General features: G+C 39.7%; 1 protein-coding gene across 17 annotated transcripts in view; it reads right to left on the reverse strand.

Moving 5' to 3' along the window:
• Nucleotides 1-20,785, reverse strand: part of CDC42BPA (CDC42 binding protein kinase alpha) — a 321,754-nt gene that overhangs the window by 73,606 nt on the left and 227,363 nt on the right. For all 17 annotated transcript variants that reach the window (XM_043568805.1, XM_043568804.1, XM_043568800.1 and 14 more), the window contains 2 exons: nt 20,374-20,479; nt 11,805-11,929 (listed from right to left, as the gene is read on the reverse strand). In XM_043568805.1, coding sequence (XP_043424740.1) covers nt 11,805-11,929; nt 20,374-20,479 — 231 coding nt within the window. The remainder of the gene's footprint in view (nt 1-11,804; nt 11,930-20,373; nt 20,480-20,785) is intronic.

Raw genomic sequence — 20,785 nt, forward strand, 5'->3', positions numbered from 1 at the left:
TTCAGTGTCTAGCACAGCTCAGTGATCTGGGTTTATGCACATTCCAGGAACTTAAGAAGTCCAATGTGTTTCATTAACTCTGGAAATCAGATACGTTAACTTTTTTTTTTTTTAACGTTTATTCATTTTTGAGAGAGAGCGAGGGGAGGGACAGAGAGAGAAGGGGACAGAGGATCCCAAGCAGGCTCTGCGCTGACCGCAGACAGCCAGATGAGGGGCTCAAACTCATGAACCATGAAATCATGACCTTAACTGACTGAGCCACCCAGGCACCCCCTGTTGTTTAACATTTTAAATAAAAAACAATCTCTTGTAATTTTGTTTTTATTTACACCTTGAGTACGTTCACATTCCCTTACTCCTGTGGTCTCCCGTTAAGTCTCAACTTTTGATTAAAATTAGGTCCATTTTATTGGCTACAAAAAATTAAGGAAGGGAAGGGTTAAAGAAAAAAAAAAGACTTTGGTCAGTTACAAACTCCTGCCATTTAAGTTCCACTGGGCCCCGGGTCTCCTACAACAATTCCTTTTCAGAATCATTGCTATCTGTTTCCACCCTCAAATCCTTAAAATTTCACTCCCCCCAACCCAACACTGTCTTGCCCTTTGACTGTCTTGTCTCCCCTGACAGAGAGGGAGACACAGAATCTGAAGCAGACTCCAGGCTCTAAGCTGTCAGCACAGAGCCTGACGTGGGGCTCGAACTCACGGAGTGTGAGATCATGACCTGAGCTGAAGTCGGATGCCTAACCGACGGAGCCACCCAGGCGCCCCTGAAACCACAGTTTATTAAAATAACTACTGAACTACAAAAGTCCAGTTTCAGTCTATGTTGTTATTCTGGCATATCTAATACTCTCCTCCCAAATTCTTTACAGTAATTAATCCAGAAATATTTATTAATACTATTATGCAGGGACATACTTGGAGACAGAGAAGATATCTAAAATACGGTCCTTAAAAAGTTGGGGAGGTAGGACATAGACAGTAGAGTGACTAAGAACTTGATTTCTGAGTCAGACCCAGAAACAGATTTCTGGGTTCGAATCCTAGCTCACTGCTCATCAGCTCTGGGACTTGGACTAAGTCATTTACCCCTTCTAACTCTGTTTATCCCTACCTATGAAATGGGAATAATAATCCTACCTCATAGGACTGTTGGGATAACTAAAAAAGAATATTGTAGAAGTGAATTTTCAACTCAATGCCTGGAATATAATATGTTGTAATCAGTATAAGCTATTACTTCACACAAATGAACATTAGTGAATGAGGATTATTTCAAGTAACGTGAGTGAATGTAAATAAAGGGAAATAAAAGTTTTATTCCTGAAACCCTCTGCTGATTATGAAAACATTTTCCTGGTTGTCCTGTCTCCTATATGCTGCTCTATTATCCTTCTTTTCTCCTTAGAAAGATCTCAACGTTAATGGCTTTATTGACTAGAGATTAAATCCCCAAATTTATATGTTTAACCTTAACCTTTCTGGAATGTTTCTAAAAGCATATTGGAAATCTGTAGCCAGATGTCTTAGGGTGAGCCCAGTCTGAAAACAATCAAAATTGACTTTATCTTCCTCGAAGTTGTTTCGTTCTCCTGACTTTCCTATTTTAATGATATCATTTTCTTAATCTCTCCAACTCAGAATTTCGGAAATACGAATTCTTCGTCATCTCTTGTCCTTAATTCATAATTATAAGAATCCTATAGATTCTTCTCCCATAATGTCTTCTCCATTTGTTCAGTTTCCCCCAAACTCCCCTCTATTTCATCCTGAACACCACTATAAAGAGTTGCCTTCCTAATGCATCATCTAATCAATGCCATTATCCTTTGCAAAAACCTTCTCTCCTTCTTATAAAGATCAAATTCTTACCCAGTATTCATGGTAACTGTATGGTGGTAACTTTACTAGTCTTATTTCCAATCGCTTTATATGGAACCTCCAATTCAGCCAACCTAAGTATAGGACTCTTTATTAACCTCAGGGTTTTCAGCAAATACATTGTAAGTTCAACTGATTACCCCCAGCTTTTTTAAGCACCTCAGTCTGAGGTGATTCTCTTCTACACTCCTATAGGAAAATCAGTACTGTATGATACATAGAGCAACTTACATTTAAGTCTTGTAACAAATCTCCAAATCCAGTCACGTTAGTTTTTAAACTTTTAAACGTTATAAGCTGCTTGAAGGCAAAGTACTAGCTCTTACAGACCATCCTACCACCTATTTATACCGGAAGAATGCAGCAGATGTGAGGAAATGGGTTTTAGACATCACTCTTAGGGACTAGACTATGACTCCGACTTTTTTTGTCCTATCATTTCAAAGAGAAAGAGCGATGTATTCTGACGAGCCAATGGTGAGCACTGCACACAGTGATGAACAACAAGGTCTCCCTACCCTAAAAGGTATTCTTTCACAGAAGAGGGATATTTCATAGGAAAGGTGGAGGGGGCAGAGTAAGGGGCCATCAGAAATGCATCTGACTGAGGTCTTACATGCAACAGCACCTGTTCTGTTTTAACACCGTTACTTTGTCCAACAGAAACATTTAAAATACCATATATTACAAACTCCTAAAACCTTGTTTGGGCATTGCCTCATTTTTGTTGAAGTTCTAGTTTAAATTCCAGTTTGTGAACATACAGTGCGACACTAGTTTCAGGTGTACAATACAGGGAGACACCACTTCCCTACAACACCCGACGCTCCTCACGACAAGTGCCCTCCTCACTCTCTGCCGCCTAGTTCACCAACCCCCCCCGCCCCTCCCCCCTGGTAACCATCAGTGTGTTGTTCTCTAGTTAACAATCTGTTTCATTATTTGTCTCTCTGTTTTTCCCTTTGCTCGTTTGTTCTGTTTCTTCAGTTCCACATAGGAGTGGGATCATATGGTTTTTGTGTTTGATTGACTTATTCTGTTTAGCATAATACTCTTTAGCTCCATCCATGTCATCGCAAATGGCAAGATTTCATTCCATTTCATAGCTGATATTCCTCTGCATATGTATGCCACATCCTCTTTATCCATGCATTGGTCCTGAGACATTTGGGCTCTTTCTGTAATTTGGCTAATTGTTGATAATGCTGCTGCAAACATAGGATGCATATATCCCTTTGAATTAGTATTGTTGTACTCTTTAGGTAAATACCTAGTAGGGTGATTTCAGGATCGTAAGGCAGCTCTATTTTTAACTTTTTGAGGAACCTCCATACTGTTTTCCAGAGTGGCTGCACCAGTTTGCATTTGCACCAACAGCAGACAAGGGTTGCTTTTTCTCTGTATCCTCGCCAACACTTATTTCCCGTGTTGTTGATTCTAGCCCTTCTGACAGGTATGAGATGGTATCTCACTGTGGTTTTGATTTGTATCTCCCTGATGATGAGTGATGCTCGGCATCTTTTCATGTGTCTACTGGTTACCTGTATGTCTTCTTTGGAAAAATGTCTGTTCATGTCTTCTGCCCGTTTTTAAAATTGGATTATTCATTTCGGGGGTGTATTGTAAGTTGTTTATATATTTTGGATACTAGCCCTTGACAGAATATGTCATTTTCAAATATCTTTTCCCAGTCTGTAGGTTGCCTTTTAGTTTTGTGGATTGTCTCCTTCACGGTGCAGAAGCTTTTTATCTTGATGTAGTCCCAACAGCTCATTTTTGCTTGTGTTTCCCTTGCATCAGGAGACATACATAGAAGTTACTATGGCCAATGTCAAAGAAATTACTGCCTGTCTTCTCTAGGATTTTGATGGTTTCCTGTCTCATATTTAGGTCTTCAATCCATTTTGAATTTATTTTTGTGTATTGTGTAAAAGGAAGTAATCCAATTCCATTCTTTTGCATGGACTTTCATTCTTTTTCATTCATTCTTTTCCAATACCATTTGTTGAAGAGATATTCTTTTTTCCATTGGATATTCTTTCCTGCTTTGTTGAAGATTGACCGACCGTATAGTTGTGGGTTCCCTTCTGGGTTTTCTATTCTGTTCTATTGACCTATGTGTCTATATTTGTGTCTATATTTGTGTCTATATAGTTTTTGTTATTACAGCTTTGTAATATAACTTGAAGCCTGCAATTGTGATGCCTCCAACTTTTCTTTTTCAAGATTGCTTTGGCTATTTGGGGTCTTTTGTGGTTCCATATAAATTTTATGATTTTTTGTTCAATCTCTGTGAAAAATGCTGTCGGTATTTTTATAAGAATTGCATTAAATCTATAGATTGTTTTGGGTAGTACTGACATTTTAACAATGCTTGTTCTTCCGATCCATAAGCATGGAATGTCTTTCCATTTCTTTGTGTTTTCTTCAATTTCTACATCAATGTTTTATAGTTTTCAGAGTACAGATCTTTCACCTCTTTGGTTAGGTTTATTCCTGGGTATTTTATTATTTTGTGTGCAATGGTAAATGAGACTGACTCCTCAATTTCTCTGTCTGCCGCTCCATTATTATTGGTGTACAGAAATGCAACAGATGTCTGTATACTGATTTTGTATCTTAGGACCAGCAGGTTTTGGGTGGTTTTTTGAGTTTTCTACATATAGTATCATGTCATTGGCAAATAGTAAAAGTTTGACTTCTTCCTTGCCGATTTCGATGCTTTTTATTTTTTTCTTGTCTGACTGCTGTGGCTAACACTTCCACTATGTTGAACAAAAGCAGTGATAGTGGACATCCCGTCTTTTTTTTTGACTACAGAGGAAAATCTCTTACTAGTTTTTCCCCACTTAGGATGATACTAGTTGTTGGTTTTTCATAAATGGCCTTAACTATGTTGAGGTATGTTACCTTTAAGCCTACTTTGTTGAGGGTTTTTATCATGAATGGATGTCGAACTTTGTGAAATGCTTTTTCTGCATCTGCTGAAATGATCATATGGATCTTAGCCTTCCTTTTATTAATGTGATGGATCATGTTGATTGATTTGAGAATACTGAATCACCCTTGCAAGTTAGGAATAAATCCCACTTGATAGTGGCGAATGATTTTTTAAGTGTTTTGTTGGATTCAGTTTGCTAGTATTTTGTTAACAATTTTTGCATCTGTGTTCATTAAAGATATTGGGCCTGTAGTTCTCTTTTTTGTGGTGTCTTTATCTGGTTTTGGAATCAGGGAAACCCTGGCCTCAGAGAATGAATTTGGAAGTTTTTCCTCCTTTTCTATCCTCTTGGAATAGTTTGAGAAGAATAGGTGTTAACTCTTCTTTAAGTGTTTAGCAGAATTCCCCTGTGAGGCCATCTGTTCAAGGACTTTTATTTGTTGGGAGTTTTTTGTTTTGTTTTGATTACAGATTTGATTTTTTTGCTAGTTGTCTGTGCAAATTTTCTATTTTTTCTTGTTTCAGTTTTGGTAATTTTATGTTTTTAGGAATTTATCCATTCCTTCTAGGTTGTGCAACTTGTTGGCATACAGTTTTTCATAATACTCTCTTATAATTGTATTTCTGCGGTGTTGGTTATGATTTCTCCTCTCTCGTTTGTGATTTTATTCATTTGGGTCCTTTCTCTTTTATTTCTGATAAGTCTGGTTAGAAGTTTGCCAATTTTATTAATTTTTTCAAAGAATCAGTTTCTGGTTTCATTGATTTGTTCTACTGTTTTTAAGTTTCTAGATCATATATTTCTACTCTAATCTTTATTATTTCCTTCTTTTGCTGGCTTTAGCCTTCATTTGTTGTTCTTTTTCTAGCTCCTTTAGGTAAGGTATAAGGTTAAGTTGCTTGAGATTTTTCTTGCTTCCTGATGTAGGCCTGTATTGCTATATACTCCCCTCTTAGAATTGCTTTCGCTGAATCTCAAAGGTTTGGACTACTTTCATTTTCCTTTGTTTCCATGCATTTTTAATTTTTTTCTTTTATTTCCTGGTTGACCAACTCATTGTTTAGTAACATGTTATTTAACCCTCATGTATTTGTGGTCTTCCCAGATTTTTTCTTGTAGTTGACTTCTAGTTTTGTAGCATTGTGGTCACAAAAGGTGCATGATATGACTTCAATCTTCTTGAATTTGTCAAGACCTATTTTGCAGCCTAATATGTGATCTATTCTAGACACTGTTCCGTGTGCACTTGAAAAGAATGGGTATTTTGCTGTTTTAGGATGGAATGTTATGAATATATCTATTATGTCCATCTGGTCCAGTGTGTCATTCAAAGTCACTGTTTCCTTATTGATTTTCTGCTTAGATGATCTGTTCACTGCTTGCTGTAAGTGGGGTGTTAAAGTCCCCTACTATTATCATATTATTATTGATTAGTTCCTTTATGTCTGTTATTGTTTTATGTATTTGGGTGTTCCCATGTTTGGCTCATAAATATTTATAATTGTTATATCTTCCTGTTGCATTGTCCCCTTTATTGTAACACCCTTTTGTGTCTTGCCCTTGTTACAGTCTTTGTTTTGGAGTCGACTCTGCTTGACCTAAGTATTGCTACTCCTGATTTCTTTCTTTTTTAAATTTATTTTGAGAGGGAGAGAGTGTGAGTTGGGGAGGAGCAGAGAGAGACAGGGAGAGAGAGAATCCCAAGCAGGCTCCACGCTGTCAGTGCAGAGTCTGATGCGGGGCTCAACCCCACGAACCATGAGATCACAACCTGAGCCAAAATCAAGAGTTGGACGCTTAACTGACTAAGTCACCCAGGCGTCCCCAATCCAGCTTTCTTTTGACATTCATTTGCATGATAAATGTTTCTCCATCCTCTCACTTTCAATATGCAGGTGTCTTTTGGTCTAAAATGAGAATCTCTTCTAGGCAGCGCATAGATGGGTTATCCATTCTGACACCCTAAGTCTTTTGATTAGAGCATTCAGTCTATTTAGAAAGTAATTATTGATAGATATGTATTTATTGCCATTTTATTACATGTTTTGTGGTTGTTTCTTAAGATTTTCTCTGAACCTTTATCATCTTTCTCTTTCACGGTCTGATTTTAACTGATATCTTTGAATTTCTTTGCCTTTATTTTTTGCATGTTTATTGGTGGTTTTTGATAGATCGTTATACCATTAGGTTTGTATATAACATCTGCATACAGCAGTCTATATTAAGTTCATGGTTGTTTAATTTGAACCCACTCTTTTCTTCTCTCCTCCCCACGTTTTAGGTATATGGTGTCATATTTTATATCCTCTTTTGTGAGTTCCTGGACTGATTTTTTACAGAAACATTCATTTTTACTGCATTTATGTTTCCTACCTTTATACTATCACTTTTGGTATCTCCTTTCCACTCAGAATTCCCTTAACTATTTCTTGTAGAGCTGCTTTAATGGTCATGAATTCCTTTAGTTTTTGTGTGTCCGGGGAACTCTTTATCTCTCCTTCTATTCTGAATGACATCATTGCTGGACAGAGTATTCTTGGCTGCATATTTTTCCCATTCAGCATGCTAGGTATATCATAACACTCCCTTCAGGCTTGCCAGGTTTCTGTTGCAAAATCTCCTGCTAGCCTTATGGGTTTTCCTTTGTACATTACTGACTTATTTTGTCTTGCTGCTTTTAAGATTTTTTTTTCTTCAACACTGTATTTTGGAAATTTAATCACAATATGTCCTGATGTAGGCCTGTTTTTGTTGATTTTGATGAAGAGTTCTCCGTGCCTCCTGGATCTGGATGTTTGTTCCCTTCCTTCCTTCTCTCTCTTTGTCTACTAGAACTCCTATAATACCAAAGTTATTACATTTAATGGAGTCACTGAGTTGCCTAAGTCTGCTCTCGTTTTGCATAGTTGAACTGCTTTCAATTACTATGCCTTCGTCATTCATTAATTCTTCTGCTTCTTCCAGCCTGCTGTTCACTGTATCAAGTGTGTTTCTAATCTTGTTTATTACACTCTTCATCTCTGATTCTTTAACTCTTCTTTCTCTGTGGTAAGGGTGCTACTGATGTCCTCCATTCTTTTCTCAAGTCCAGTGACTATCTTTATGATTGCTACTCTAATTCTCCATCAGACATGTTATTTACATCTATTTTGCTTAGATCTCTGGTCACGGCCTTATCTTGTTCTTTCATTTGGGACAAATCCCTGGTCTTCTCATTTTGTCTAAATGTCTGCTTCTGTGTGCTAGAAAAGCCAGTTATGGGGCGCCTGGGTGGCTCAGTCGGTTAAGTGTCTGACTTCAGCTCAGGTCATGATCTCGCAGTTTGGGTTTGAGCCCTGCGTCGGGCTCTGTGCTGACAGCTCAGGGCCCGGAACCTGCTTTGGATTCTGTGTCTCCCTCTCTCTCTGCCCCTTCCCTGCTCGCTTGCACTCTATCAAAAATAAACATTAAAAAAAACTTAAATTAAAAAAGAAAAAAGAAAAGCCAGTTATCTCTCCCGCTCTTGAGAGTAATGGCTTCATGAAGAAGAGGTCATACAGTGCCCAAGGCCTGGCACTTCAGGGAGTGTCCCCAGTGTGTGCTGTGTGTGCTCTGCTGCTCTGTTCTGGTTGCTCTGTCCTTGAGGCCAGTTGTCTGCAGAGGCACTCCTTGCCTGCTATGGGCAGAGTTTAGTCCCTGGCCTAAATGTGGTGAGTTTTAGCCAGTTTTGCTTTGATCTGCTTGTGAAATGGGACCTCCACTGGAACGGAGGCCTTGCAAAACTCTCTGGTTGGGAGACGTGGTATGGGCAAGGGTTTGTGCTACCCTTCTGGCACAAAGGGGCTGCCACAATGCGGCTAAGGTAAGCATGATCGAGAAGGGCAGTCCCACCAGAGCACATGGGGGTGGGGCTTGGCGTACACAGGTTAGGCAGCCGGTATCTTCCCACAGGTGGCTCTGTGTTTATGCTGAGGGGCTGGGGAGAGACGGTGCCAGCCAGCTACTCTTGTTCTCGGAGAGGTCTCTCCATGAATGGGGTCTCTCTGGGCTACACTCCAAGAAGAGCAAATAACCTCCCCACTGTGTGCCCCACGGGCTCTTCAGATCACTGTTTCCACGTCATCTATCTCCAGGCTGTTGGCCTGCCTTCTCTCCAAGAGCAGCGCAGTGCCCTCCAGGCTCTATTTCCCACTGACCTTTAAAAGTCCAGTCTTCAAGCTCTGCTGGTTCCAAGAACTCACAAAATTTAGTCCCTCTTGTTTTCTAAGCCAATGGCTGTGGGGAGATGTTCTCTTATGAGTTCCCTTGTGTGCTCCTCTCTCTCTCTCTCTCACCCTTCTCCATGACCATGGCTCCCTCCCTTCGGCAGCAGCCAGGATTCGTTTCTCCCCAAACCAGGTCTCTGCACTTCCTACCTTCTTCAATGTGACCTCTTCTCTCTAATTGTGGAGTCTGTTCTGTCAGTTTTCAGGTGAATTTCTGGGGTATTTTGTCAGATTTGATAGTTATCTAGTTGTATTCACGGGATGAGCTGAGCCTAGGGTCCTCCTACTCCACTGCCATCTTCCTATTTCTAGCATCACTTCATTTAAAAAAAAAATTTTTTTTTAACATGTATTCATTTTTGAGAGACAGAGCATGAGCGGGGAAGGGGCAGAGGGAGGGAGACACAGAAAGTGAAGCGGGCTCTCGGGCTCTCAGCTGTCAGCACAGAGCCTGATGCGAGGCTGGAACCCACGGACTGTGAGATCATGACCCGAGCCGAAGTTGGACGCTCAACCGACTGAGCCACCCAGACGCCCCTAGCATCACTTCATTTTTTAACGTACAGACTGAAAACTCAAAACAGCCTGAGACTCTTTACTTTTTAAGCATGAATAGAATGTCCCAGATTTACTTCCAAGAAGGTGAGAAGTCTGAGAACATGGACTACGTCTTTTACTTTTACCCTATTACGTTATTTAATAATTAGCTATCTAATATTTTAGCCCATTTCTAAATAACAGCTTTTATGTAAAGTGACTTGCTTGCATTCCTGATTTCTTCTGCACATTTCACTTGAATGTGAAAAGTCTAAAATGATGGTTTTGTGGTATCATGTGAAAACTTTCACCTTCATCCTTTCTACTAACCCTTTCCAGAGTTTACCTTTAAAGCTTATTTCCTTACTTCTCATTCCATCTGAACCCATCATGCCTGTCACTAGAAAAAATTAGTTGTCTAGGAACTCTGGCTTTGACAGATCATCTTTGTTTTCTGTAAAGTCATTTTCAGCAACAGCTTAATTATAAGTTTGATTACATAATAATGTAGTTGCAAATGAAGAGTCATAGTTTTTTTTTTGTTTGTTTTGCCACCACCAGTTCTAAGTAGTTAAGAGTCATAATTTTTGATATTATTTTTTTAATTTTTTAATGTTTATTTTTGAGAGGGAGAGACAGAGCGTGAGCAGGGGAGGGGCAGAGAGAGAGGGAGACACAGAATTCGAAGCGGGCTCCAAGCTCTGAGATGTCAGCACAGAGCCCAATGCGGGGCTCAAACCCCTGAACAGTGAGATCATGACTTGAGCCGAAGTCGGTGCTTAACCGACTGAGCCACCAGGTGCCCTGACATTTTTTTAAGTTTTACTTTGAGAGAGAGAATGTGCGTGCATAAGTGGGGGAGGGGTGGCGGTGAGAGAGAAAGAGAGAGAGAGAGAGAACCCCGAGCAGGCTCCATAATATCAGCACAGAGCCTGATGCAGGGCTCAGACCCACAAACTGTGAGATCATGGCCTGAGCCCAAACCAAGAATCAGATGTTTAACCAACTGAGACACCCAGGTGGCCCCATAATTTTTGGTATTACAAGCTTGGCTAAAAATTACAATGATTTTGCTTTAGAAATGTAGACTTGATGACAAGGACACAAATTAACCATTAATGAATCATTAACTGTTTGGAACACAACCACATTTCCACAATTTGGGCATTTTCATTTAGATATGCATTTAACGGTCACATTCATAAGCCAAAGGTGAGTGAACACAAGAGTTCTGTAGTTAGGCCTTTATCAAAATACTTGAGTCATCTGGGTAAGATCTCTTGCAGTGTTTATTCACTTCTGATTTTATTTAAGATGGAGGGTATGAATCTGCCGTAAGGTAGGAAAGTGGAAAATGATGCTTGAAGAACCAAAATAAGAGTATAAGAAACTAAAATTCCCACCAAATGACTGGTCTATAGATACATAAAGAAACTAGTTGTTTTCATGCAAATTAAGCATCCATGACGTGCCAGAAAGAACCAAAAGGTTGAAAAGTAAATATAAAAAGTGAAGCCACCTATTTTCATTACAAAATAAAGTCCCTATTGGATTCAACTTTCTTCATGTTTTATAAAAATATACACACTTTTACAAATGCCAGAATCGCTTACTGAAATAATGTGAAAGTTACTAAGGTGATTATTCCAAATTAAATCCTAAGAGCTTAAAGAATAGTTGATAATATGAAACTGTGACCATTTAAGGTTTTTACGGTGCCATGTGTGAATCGGTCTGTGGTATACGAAAGAAAGTGATGGCACATCTTCAGGCTCGAAATTCTTCTCCGGGCCGTCTGTTTCTTAAAATAATCGCAAATGGCAATTTTGGTCTTACAAAGGAATTCTTATAGCTAGTGAATGAGTTTCTTCGGTTTTTTTAAGGACCAACTGTCTTAGAATAACCTTTTCTTTTCTTTCCTTTTCTTAGAAACACCAGTTTTCAATGAAGCTGTGGAAGGCAGACACGGGCTACTTGTTGCATTGGGGAAAAGAGGAACAGTTGAAAATAGACAAGAATACGGATCGGTAATAAATAACAGGTCAGTAATAAAATTATGCCTCTCAGGGAAAGTTATTTGTCAAAGCGATAAAATAAGGGGGAAAAAACCCCACGTTAGTAGCCTTGCAGGATTCACGCCAACTTGGCCGTATGTCTAAAATCACCCACAAAAACACACTGAAACGAGTACTCACCACTGAATGATTTCCGTGATTTGAGCTTCCCAATGCGCAACCGATTCTTTCTTGTCTGCCAGGTCTTTCACCTCCTCTTCTAACTGCTGGTTGCGTATACTTAAGTTCTCATACAAGGTGGTGAGCTGAAAGGCAGTTTTAAGACGCGTGTGACTTTTGCGAACAGGAATGTAAGGTGCCCAGACGCCTCTTGTTAAATTTGATAACTCACCATATTCCGCTAAACACTGATGGTCTTCCTGATTTCTTATTAGGCACCCTTCTGGTCACTGAATTTGGAAACATCGAATATTTTCTCTTCCTGCCTTTGCTTTTCCCCTACTCCTTGTGCTAAACTGCTTCCCTCTGCAAACCTCCAGTTGCCTGAAAACTCCCCAGGTTCCACTGATAACAACATCTCTTGGTTTTTTTCTTGATCTGAAAATCTCTATGTCATCCTTTTTAAAAAATAGAATCTTATAAAGAATTGCAAGCATATGTAAAAATGGGACAGTGTAAGTTAATTCCCATGAGCCCACACCCAACATCAACAATTATCACCTTGATGCCATTCTATTTTTTAAACATTTTTTAAATTTATTTTTGAGACAGAGAGAGACAGAGCATGAATGGGGGAGGGCCAGAGAGAGAGGGAGACACAGAATCTGAAGCAGGCTCCAGGCTCTGAGCTGTCCGCACAGGGCCCGATGCGGGGCTCGAACTCACAGACCGTGAGATCATGACCTGAGCTGAAGTCGGAGTCTTAACCGACTGAGCCACCCAGGCGCTCCCGATGCCATTTTATTTGTATCCTGTCTTCTTCCTCCTTCCTCCTGTATTATTCTGCAGCAAATACCAGACATCTATAATTTTACCCATATATATTTCTGTGTATATCTCTTGCAAATAAGGCCCTCTCTTTGAAAATATAAGCACAGTGTTATTAAATTTAACGAGTTTCCTTATTATCATCACATAGGTAGTAACTTCAAATTTCCAGTTTCCTCGAAAGATCAAAACACGTTAACAGTTTATTAAACTGAATCATGTTGCCAACACATAAACACAGATTAATGTTCCCTATGTCCTTTAAGTCTCTTTTATTTATACCAGGGACCGGGTGGTTTAAATGGGAGACATTTATTTCTCACAGTCCGGAGGCTGGAGAGTCCAGGATCAAGGTACCAGCAGATTCAGGGTCTGGTGGGGCTGCCGCTGCTGGGTTCACAGACGGCTGTCTTCTGGCTGCCTCTTTATGAGGTGGGAGGCCTGAGAGGGGTCTCCGGGGTCGCTTTCATAGGGATAATAATCCCATCATGAGGGTGCCACCCTAGGCATTAACCACGACCCACAGGCAGCACCTCCTCATACTATCGTATCAGAGGTTACGTTTCAACATGGGAATTTGGGAGGGACGTAAACATTCCAGTCTATAGCAGTTCCTCTCCAGAACTTTTATTTTTCTTGTAATTTATTTGTTGAAAAAAGTAGTTGTTGGTCTTGCAGAGTTTTGTAGTCTCAATTTCTGCTTTCATTTTAGAAAGATTTTTTTTTTTGACGTATAGAACATTCTAAGTTGGCAATAATCATCCTCCAGCACTTTGAAAATGTCCTTCCTTTTTATTCCCTGTTTTTATTCCTTTTTGATTTCATTTTTTTCTGTTGGGAAGTCAGCTTTCGGTTTAACTTTTACTCGTTTGAACATAATGTGACTTTCTGCTCTGACTGCTTTTAGGATTTTCTTTAGCTGCAAGTTTTTAGTCGATTTTCTCTGATGTCCCTAAGTGGGCTTTAGTTTCTATGTATCACGTTTAGGGTTTGTGGCATTTCCTGAATTTGTACGTAAATGTTTCTCATAAGGTTTGGAAAATTATGGGCCATGTACTCTTCACATACTGTTTTTGCCAGTCTCTCTGTCCTCTCCATCTGGGAAAGCAAATATTTGTACATCAGATCTTTATACCATGTCCCCTAGGTTTCTGTCCTCTTCTAGGTATTTCCATCCTTTCTAATCTCTACCCATACTTTAGCCTGAAATTTTTTTTTACTTATCCACTCTTTTCTTTGGCTCTTTCCAATCTGCTGTTAAAATCTTCTATTGGGTATTTCGGTTATTTTAGTTTTTACTTCTAGAGGTACCACCTGACTCTTTTGTATACATTCCAATTGTCTGCTGAAATTTATCACATTTCCTATTTTCTATCATACAGTTATTTTAAATTTTAATTTATGAAAATTCTCATGGGAATCTCTGCGGGTTTATTTATATGGACTGTCTAGTTTTCATTTTTTCTTTCCTTATTTTGTTTTTGCAATATTTTTACTCTTGGTTTTCAGTGATGCAGTTGTATCTCCTAGTATGCATGGTAATTGTTTAATGCATGCCACACATTTTATATGAAAATTTTAGAGGTAATTTGAGGCTCGGTATAATATCCCCCTCTTTAGACCCAAGATAGGTCAGGTACTGCAGGCTGGTTTTCAGTCATTGAGAGTGCTCATCTCTTTCCAGTTCACTCTTACTCCTAAAATGTAGCCTTTCAATGAGTCCAACAGAAAGCTTGTATTTCTCTCTCCAAACCTGTGGAATACTGTGCTCAGCTTCCTGGCTCCTCAGCTACTGCTTTCCTATCAGCAAATGCTTCAAGGAAAAGCAGCACCGAGTGCTGGGCTCAACGCCCTGCACTGCTCCGCTATGGGATCTTGGTCAGTAAAGAAGGCTGCCCTCTTCACTCTCCAATGCCTTGCTGCAGATAGATACAGTGGGAAATTAAAACAAGTAAAGAATAAATCCAGCTCTTGCGGAGGTGGTGGGTATGATGCAAGCTAATCTGTCCTAGTCAGAAGCAAAAGTTCCTGCTTTAATACATTTTTAAAAATTTATGATAAAATATTTGCATTCAATTTTTATCTCATGGTTACATTCTCTCTCATAAATGGTCTCAAGCTGCATTAGTTAGTATTCCTTTCTTGCTTTTTGGTATGTTTTATAGAGATACTGTGTTCATTTCCTTTCAATTACTCAACTTGAAGGAGATGAATTTTTCCTAGAAGAGCTATTTACAGGTCTGTGGAGATGAGGGGCCTGGTGATGGTTAATTGTATGTGCTAACTTGACTGGGCCACACAAGGTACCCACATGTGATCAGGGCGTGTCTGTGACAGTGCCTCTGGATGAGATTAACACTTGAATCAGTAAACTGAATAAAGCAGATTGCCCTCCTTAACATAGTGGGCCCATCCGATCAGCTAAAGGCCCAAAGAACAAAAAGACTGACCCTAGTGAGTCAAACCTCCTCCTGTCTCAATGCCTTCAAGCTGGGATGTTGGTTTTTCCTGCCTTTGGATTCTTACTGAAACAGCAACTCCTCCCGGGTCTCAAGCCCTTTGGACTCAGATGGAAACTACATTGTAGGCTCCCCTGGGTCTCCGGGCTGCAAACTGCAGGTCTTGGGACTTGTCAGCCTCCATAATCAGGTAAGCAAATTCCTTACAATAAGTATCTTTACACATACGTGTGTGTGTGTGTATGTGTGTGTATGTGTGTGTGTGTGTGTGTGTGTGTGTGTGTGTGTGTATGCATGTGTATGTTAGGTTTAGTTTCTAATACAGGCTGAAACCATGTTCTAAGTCAGGGATCTGCAAGCTTTCCAGTAAAGCATTAGATAGTATGTATTTTTGGCTTTGTGGGCCACATGTGGTCTCCATCACATCTTGTTCTTCTTAGAAAAACCTACTTATAAGTGTAAAAACTCTTCTTAGTTCATGGGTCATAAAGAAACAGTGTGAGAGCCGGATGTGCCTACAGGCCACATATGCCAACTTCTCCATCTAAATGTATCAGCAATTCTCCTAATGACCCAGGGTTTTTCTCGCGTGTGTTTTGGCCTATCCTTCTGTGAGAGAGAGACACTTAAGACACAACTCAATGCGGTTCATTTCTTCCACGCTACCAAAGGAACACAGCTGTAATTCCCTGTTTAACCCTACGCCCAACCTCATGGTCTTCTCAGCATGAAATGGGGTCCAGAGAAGCTATCAAGGCCCACGTACACCCTCAGCTGCCTATTAAGAAGGGATTTAAGTTCCGTACCTCAAGGGGTGCCACTTACGCCTGAAAACGTACTTTACCGGCTCTCTTCTTTTTACAGATTTACTGAGGCATAATTTACCTGTAATAAAACTCATCCGTTACAAGTGGATGGTTCAAAGATTTTTAATAAATTTAAGCAGTCGTGCAACAATCACCACAATCCCGCTTTGGAACACTTCTAGTACGAGAAATTTCCCCAGTGCTGGTTTGCAGTCAATCCTGGCTCCCACCCTGAGTTCCAGGCATCACGGATCTGTTTTCTGCTTCTCTGGTTTTGCTTTTCTTAGCAATTTAATACCCCATCATATTATTGAGGTTCAACCACAGTGTTGCACGTATCAGAAATCCATTCCTTTCTACAGCTGAGTAGTAGACTATCGTATGGATAATAGGAAACCTTATTTGCCTGTTCATTAGTTGGTGGGCATGTGTATTGTTTCCAGCGGTTTGCTTTTGGGAAGAATGGTGCTATGCACATTCACATACAAGTCTTGAAAAGGGCTCTGTTTTTAATTCTCTTAAATAAGTAAGTAGGAAAATTTCTGGGTCACGTGGTAAGTGTATGCTTAACTTTCTGAGAACTTTGGAAACTGTTTCTAAAGTGGCTCTCCCACCTTCCACGCCTGCAAGCAGCGTGGGATTTTCAGTTCCCCCACGTCCTTGCCAACAGCGGGTATGGTCATTCTTAGGGATTCTGTCCATCCTTGAGGGTGTACAGCCGCACGTGACCGTGGTTTTAACTGGCGTTTTCCTGACCACAATGAACATCTTTGCACGAGCTGATCTGCCATTCATAGGTCTTTCATGAAATGTCTGTTCAAAAACTTGTCCCATTTTTTTCAATGGGTTGTTTGTATTTATTTCTTATTCATGAGTGTTAAGAGTTCCTTCTCCATTTCGAGTATGTTTCTTCTGCAGATGTGTCTTTCGCCCATTAACGGGGGTCCATCTCTCCGCTCGTTCAGACATTCCTTCACTTATCTCAGCAATGTTTTGGAGCGGTCTTCCTCCCCTTACTTCCCAGAGCTCCGAAATCATTGTTTTTGACAATCGTGTCCACCTTGAAATGTTGCTTTTCTTGACAGGATTCATCAGTCTCTTCATGTTAGCCTAGCCAGAAGTCTACCAGCTGTTTCTGAAATTTCTTCTGGCAGATGCAACGTCTTCGCTAATTCATTCCTACAACACACCTTTTTTGACAGCCCTTCCAACTGATTTGTGAGTGACGTCAACTAGATGTTTGCAGGAAGGAGAGGAAATGCAGATTTTGCACGGCTATGTTACGACACCTACAAGTGGTTTTAAGTAGATTTGTTCAGTATTACTCACAGAAATGCTAGTATTTTCATTACTACTGAATAAAAGCATGGACTCTGGAGCCAGACTGCCTGTGTCCAAATTCCGTTTGGCCACTTCCTGGTCCTCTGATTAGGAAAGGAGCTTCATTCCCTCTGCCTCAGTTTCCTCATCTATAAAATGGCAAGAATAATTGGGTACACCTCACAGAGCTTTTGTGAGGATAAAATGATTTATATAGAGTAACTCAGAAGTAAATTCTGAGTAAATATAAAGTAACTCATTAGTACATTCTACCTAAGGGTCTGTTCATTTTGCTTCTTTGGAAATGAGAAGGCTTTGCTATTTGTACATTGACATATTTGGCTTATAGTAATTATAAGACTACATAAGAATATGGAAACATGCTCAGGACATTTTAAGTGAAAAGGCAGATTAGAAAATGGACGTATATATGACTGCACTTACGTAATAGTATATATATAAACAAAATCTGGAAAGGAACATATAAAATTACCATAGTTGTTTTGTGGTGAGATCATGGGTTAACTTTTATGTTAAATATATTCCACGTTTTTTATAATTCTGCTTTTTTTAAAAATAGTGTGATTTAAAACCAAGACAAAAATAATATTTTTCCTGACTGGAAAATCATTTACTTTCACTTCCTAACATATATGGCTAATTTTATTTGCCATAAATTATCTTTAAAAGAAAAATTTTTTTATGTTTATTTTTTTGGGGGAGAGAGAGCGAGAGGTCGAGCAGGGGAGGGGCAGAGAGAGAGGGAGACACAGAATTCAAAGCAGGCTCCAAGGCTCCGAGCTGTTGTCACTGAGCCCGATGTGGGGCTCGAACTCATGAACTGAGAGATCATGACCTGAGCCAAAGTCGGAGACTTAACCGACTGAGCCACCAAGGCGCCCCTGTAATAAATTTAGCAGACTTCTGAAAATATCAACACACTTTCTTTTGATTTCCTTTAAAATTTTAATTTTTAGAGTTTAAAACTGTGCATGTGAGAATCTCTTCATGAGATTAATTATGTAAGTTTGAAAATTAACCTAAGAGTTGCCTTCTGGCTTCTATACCAGAAGTTCTGTTTGAATCCCTTCACTGGGTTCCAGACGGAAGGGCTGGAACAACAATGGCAAAAGTACTCTGGTTACTCCTCCTGGCAAAAATACACAGTTCAAACCAAACTAGAAAATGAATGAACAGAAGGAACAGTGCAGGTGCTCAGGTAGGTGAACCGACAGTTAAGGAGGAAGAGAGCAAAGGCTGAATAAAAACAGCAAAAATTGGGAAGGGGCTTAAATGGTAGCAGAACCCAGGTCTGTCTCTACCGCTCCAGGAATGAATATTTCCTTGTTATCATTTGTCGTTAAATATTTGCCCTCAGAGTTCTACTCCTATCCTTCATCGGAGCTTTCATGTTAGTAAGAAAAGGTAACATTCTATTTTTACAAGCTTCGGGGACAAGCTTTTATTTTTATCCTTCACATCTCATCAAAATCCAAAGAGTATTGCTTAAAAATGAAATATGTGTTTCTCGTAAACTCAACAGAACTTTATGGTTAGTGATGAAAAAAACCAAGGAGTGAATACAAGATTTGATCTACGTTCAATTTGATTGTTTCTCAATATAATTTTTCTTGAACTGTATACATTTTCTACTAGAAACTACACGAAGAGGCCTTCTAGAGTTTAATTACATTTCTTACCTCAAGGCAACTCTTAAGAGAATCTTAAATTCTGTCTTATAGACAGAAATAGTGTTTTATTTTACAGTCGTTATTAGTCAACACATGAAAAAAACAATTATGTGACTTAAATTTTATGGGGATAAAATTCAAAAGTTACTAGTTTTATTTAAACGGAAATAACGAAAAGTCACACGGTAACTTTCACATGCCCTCTGTACTCTGAACAAAACACTCATACTACCTTTGGGCCACTTCCCACAGAGTTTGTGCACATTCTCTCTCAAGTAGTTTTCAACCGAACAAGCAAGGTCATTTTTAAATGTTTAAAAAACCAAACAGTCACGGGGTAAGTAGTGAAAGATACGGAACGCAGTGGAAAACAGAACAAAGAGCCTCTCTTTTATGACTATTTAGTCCTGGGCTTTCAATTCATGACTCTTTCAGTCATGGTCATTATTAGTTACTGGAATAATTAATAGTTGAACAAAATATTTTTACGGGAGGAAAATCCTAGAAATCACTATAAAATACAATTACCCAAACGTTCTCATTTAAATGTAAATATGATTGCTAAAACATGTGGATAATATTAGGATTTTTACAACTGTTTGTTAGGAACTGACAAAAGAAATGCAAAAGGATGGCAGTTCAAAAAATCTGAGCTACTAAATGGAAAAACATTCCCTTTATGTATTTGAAATTTCATTCATAAATCTGGCAGAGCCTAAGTTTAATCTATGGTTCTGTTCTTTACTTGAGCTACAGAATTTCGGTGGAGCTTCGCTTTTCTTTGCTTTTCTTTTCTTTCTTTCTTTTAGTGTTTATTTACTTACTATATAGAGAGAGAGAGATTGAGAGAGTGAGCAGGGGAGGGGCAGAGAGAGAGAGAGGGAGACAGAGAATCCCAAGCAGTCTGCACGCTGTCAGCACAGAGCCCGGTGCGGGGCTCAAAACCACAAACTGTGAGATCATGACCTGAGCCGAAGCCAAGAGTCAGATGCTTCACCGCCTGAGCCCCCCGGGCGCCCACGGGCAGAGTAGGTTTCTCTGGATTCCTACCCACCAAGGATATTATTTCTAGCTACAGGTAGTTCTCCACCATGAACATGACATCATGGTTGTCAAACCTGCCCCAGTTTGGCCTAATTGTTCCTGCTCTTGCCAAGGGCCAGCTTAACTTCGGCAGCCATGACAGAGTTAAGGGACAAATATGAGAGGAAAGAGTAAAAAGAGAACAGATGGAAAGTGAAAGAAAGAAAAGAGGCTCAAAAAATAAGAGGGATGAAGAAGAAGAGGGGATAAGCAAAGCCGTATCCAGAGCCCCCCCACGGACGCGTGGAAGGAAGCCCTGCCTGCACCCCACAAGTAATCCTTGTGGATAAGGAGGGGTACTGAGTCTGAGTTGTGCCGAGTATAAGACTAGGCTACAATTTCTGTCACCGTGCTGGACGCCCAGAACCTGCTCAAGGAGGGGAGATCAGATTGTAGCACTCACCTTATCAAGTTCACTTGTCAGTTTCTTATTTTCTTCAGTCAACAACACTTTTTCTCTTTCGTACTGTTGTTTGAACTCGTTTTCAAATTCTTCCCTTTCACTTTGACTAACACAATTCAAAACAGAAGAGGAAAAAAAGGAATTGAGTCAGAGGTGAAATGACTTCTCAGACTGGCTGCTGTTCCACATTTTACTCTGAAAAGTCGCACCATCTTGAAGGTGCCAAGTCCCAATACTCCCCCTTAAAATTAAAAGTTACAATGATTTCCTCTTAATTAATAGATCTGTCTGCCCAACATCTACTTTGTTTTTCATTTGAAACTCTGAGGAAGGCATCTGCGATCTGTAGTCTTCATGACTGTGTTCACGTTATGTGGCTGCACAGAGACCACAAAGTATGGGCAAAGGTGGA

The sequence above is a fragment of the Prionailurus bengalensis genome, chromosome E4 (genome assembly GCF_016509475.1).
Source record: "Prionailurus bengalensis isolate Pbe53 chromosome E4, Fcat_Pben_1.1_paternal_pri, whole genome shotgun sequence".
In the NCBI taxonomy this organism is placed as follows: Eukaryota; Metazoa; Chordata; class Mammalia; order Carnivora; family Felidae; genus Prionailurus; species Prionailurus bengalensis.